General features: G+C 57.3%; 1 protein-coding gene across 1 annotated transcript in view; it reads left to right on the forward strand.

Moving 5' to 3' along the window:
- PIN4 (protein (peptidylprolyl cis/trans isomerase) NIMA-interacting, 4 (parvulin)) overlaps positions 1–477 on the forward strand; it is a gene marked incomplete at its 5' end in the record, with an annotated part of 714 nt that extends 237 nt beyond the window's left edge. Inside the window, one exon of the mRNA XM_010189779.1 lies at positions 305–477. Coding sequence (XP_010188081.1) covers positions 305–463 — 159 coding nt within the window. The remainder of the gene's footprint in view (positions 1–304) is intronic.
- Positions 478–949: the final 472 nt, after the last annotated feature.

Here is a 949-nt window from a genome sequence, read left to right on the forward strand (position 1 = left end):
TGTCGGGATGTCCTTCCCAGGCCAGGAGAAGCTTGTTTCACCAGCTTCCAGCGCAGTGGGGTGGGCAGGCACTGGTGGGGGGCAGCCTTGACTGCCATCAAAGGCACAAGCAGGTGATGCTGCTGGAAAGGTTTCCTGCCCCATGGCTGCATCACCCGCCCTCCCTGCTTCTAAATCACAGAGTGGCTGGGGGTGGAAGGGGCCTCTGAAGAACATCCAGTCCAACCCTGACCATTTAGTCCAGCCCCAAAGCTGCTGTTGCAGTGGATTCCCAAAGCTTAACCCCGATGCATCCTTCTTGCAGGGAGACTTGGGCTGGATGACCAGAGGCTCCATGGTGGGACCTTTCCAGGACGCGGCGTTCGCCCTGCCCGTGAGCAGCATGGACAAGCCCGTGTACACAGACCCTCCTGTCAAAACGAAGTTTGGGTACCACATTATCATGGTGGAAGGCAGAAAATAAAAGTATGAGTGACCACTGTCTTGTTGACTGCTTGAATCTCGAGAGCTGCCCACACACCTTGACCTTGGAGCAAGTGATAACCAGACCCAGAGGCAGCCCCCAGTCCCTGCTGTCGGGGCAGGACGCACAGGTTACAGCTGGCAGAGGACAGGGCTCAGCCTGGAGAGGTACAGCGTTCCCTGAAAAGGTGGAAGAGCTTTTTGCAGTTGTTGAACTGTGCTTTGTGTGTCAGCCCAGCCTCTTGTTGTGGAGACAGTGATCTGTCCCCCTGAATAAGGTGCTCAGGATTTTATCTGCAAAGGCAAATGATCCAAAAAGGGAAAGGGGGGGTCCCCAGGGCCGTGATCTTTATCCCCACCCTCACCAGTGAGGACGCAGACAGCTCCTGTGCTGTGGTTCCTGCTCCAGAGCTCAGGTGTGGGCTGGGGGGGTACACAGCCCTTTTGGGAGGGGGGGGCAGTGCTGCAGCCAGAGCCCTCCCTGCTG

The sequence above is a fragment of the Mesitornis unicolor genome, unplaced genomic scaffold (assembly GCF_000695765.1).
Source record: "Mesitornis unicolor isolate BGI_N332 unplaced genomic scaffold, ASM69576v1 scaffold40278, whole genome shotgun sequence".
NCBI lineage: Eukaryota > Metazoa > Chordata > Aves > Mesitornithiformes > Mesitornithidae > Mesitornis > Mesitornis unicolor.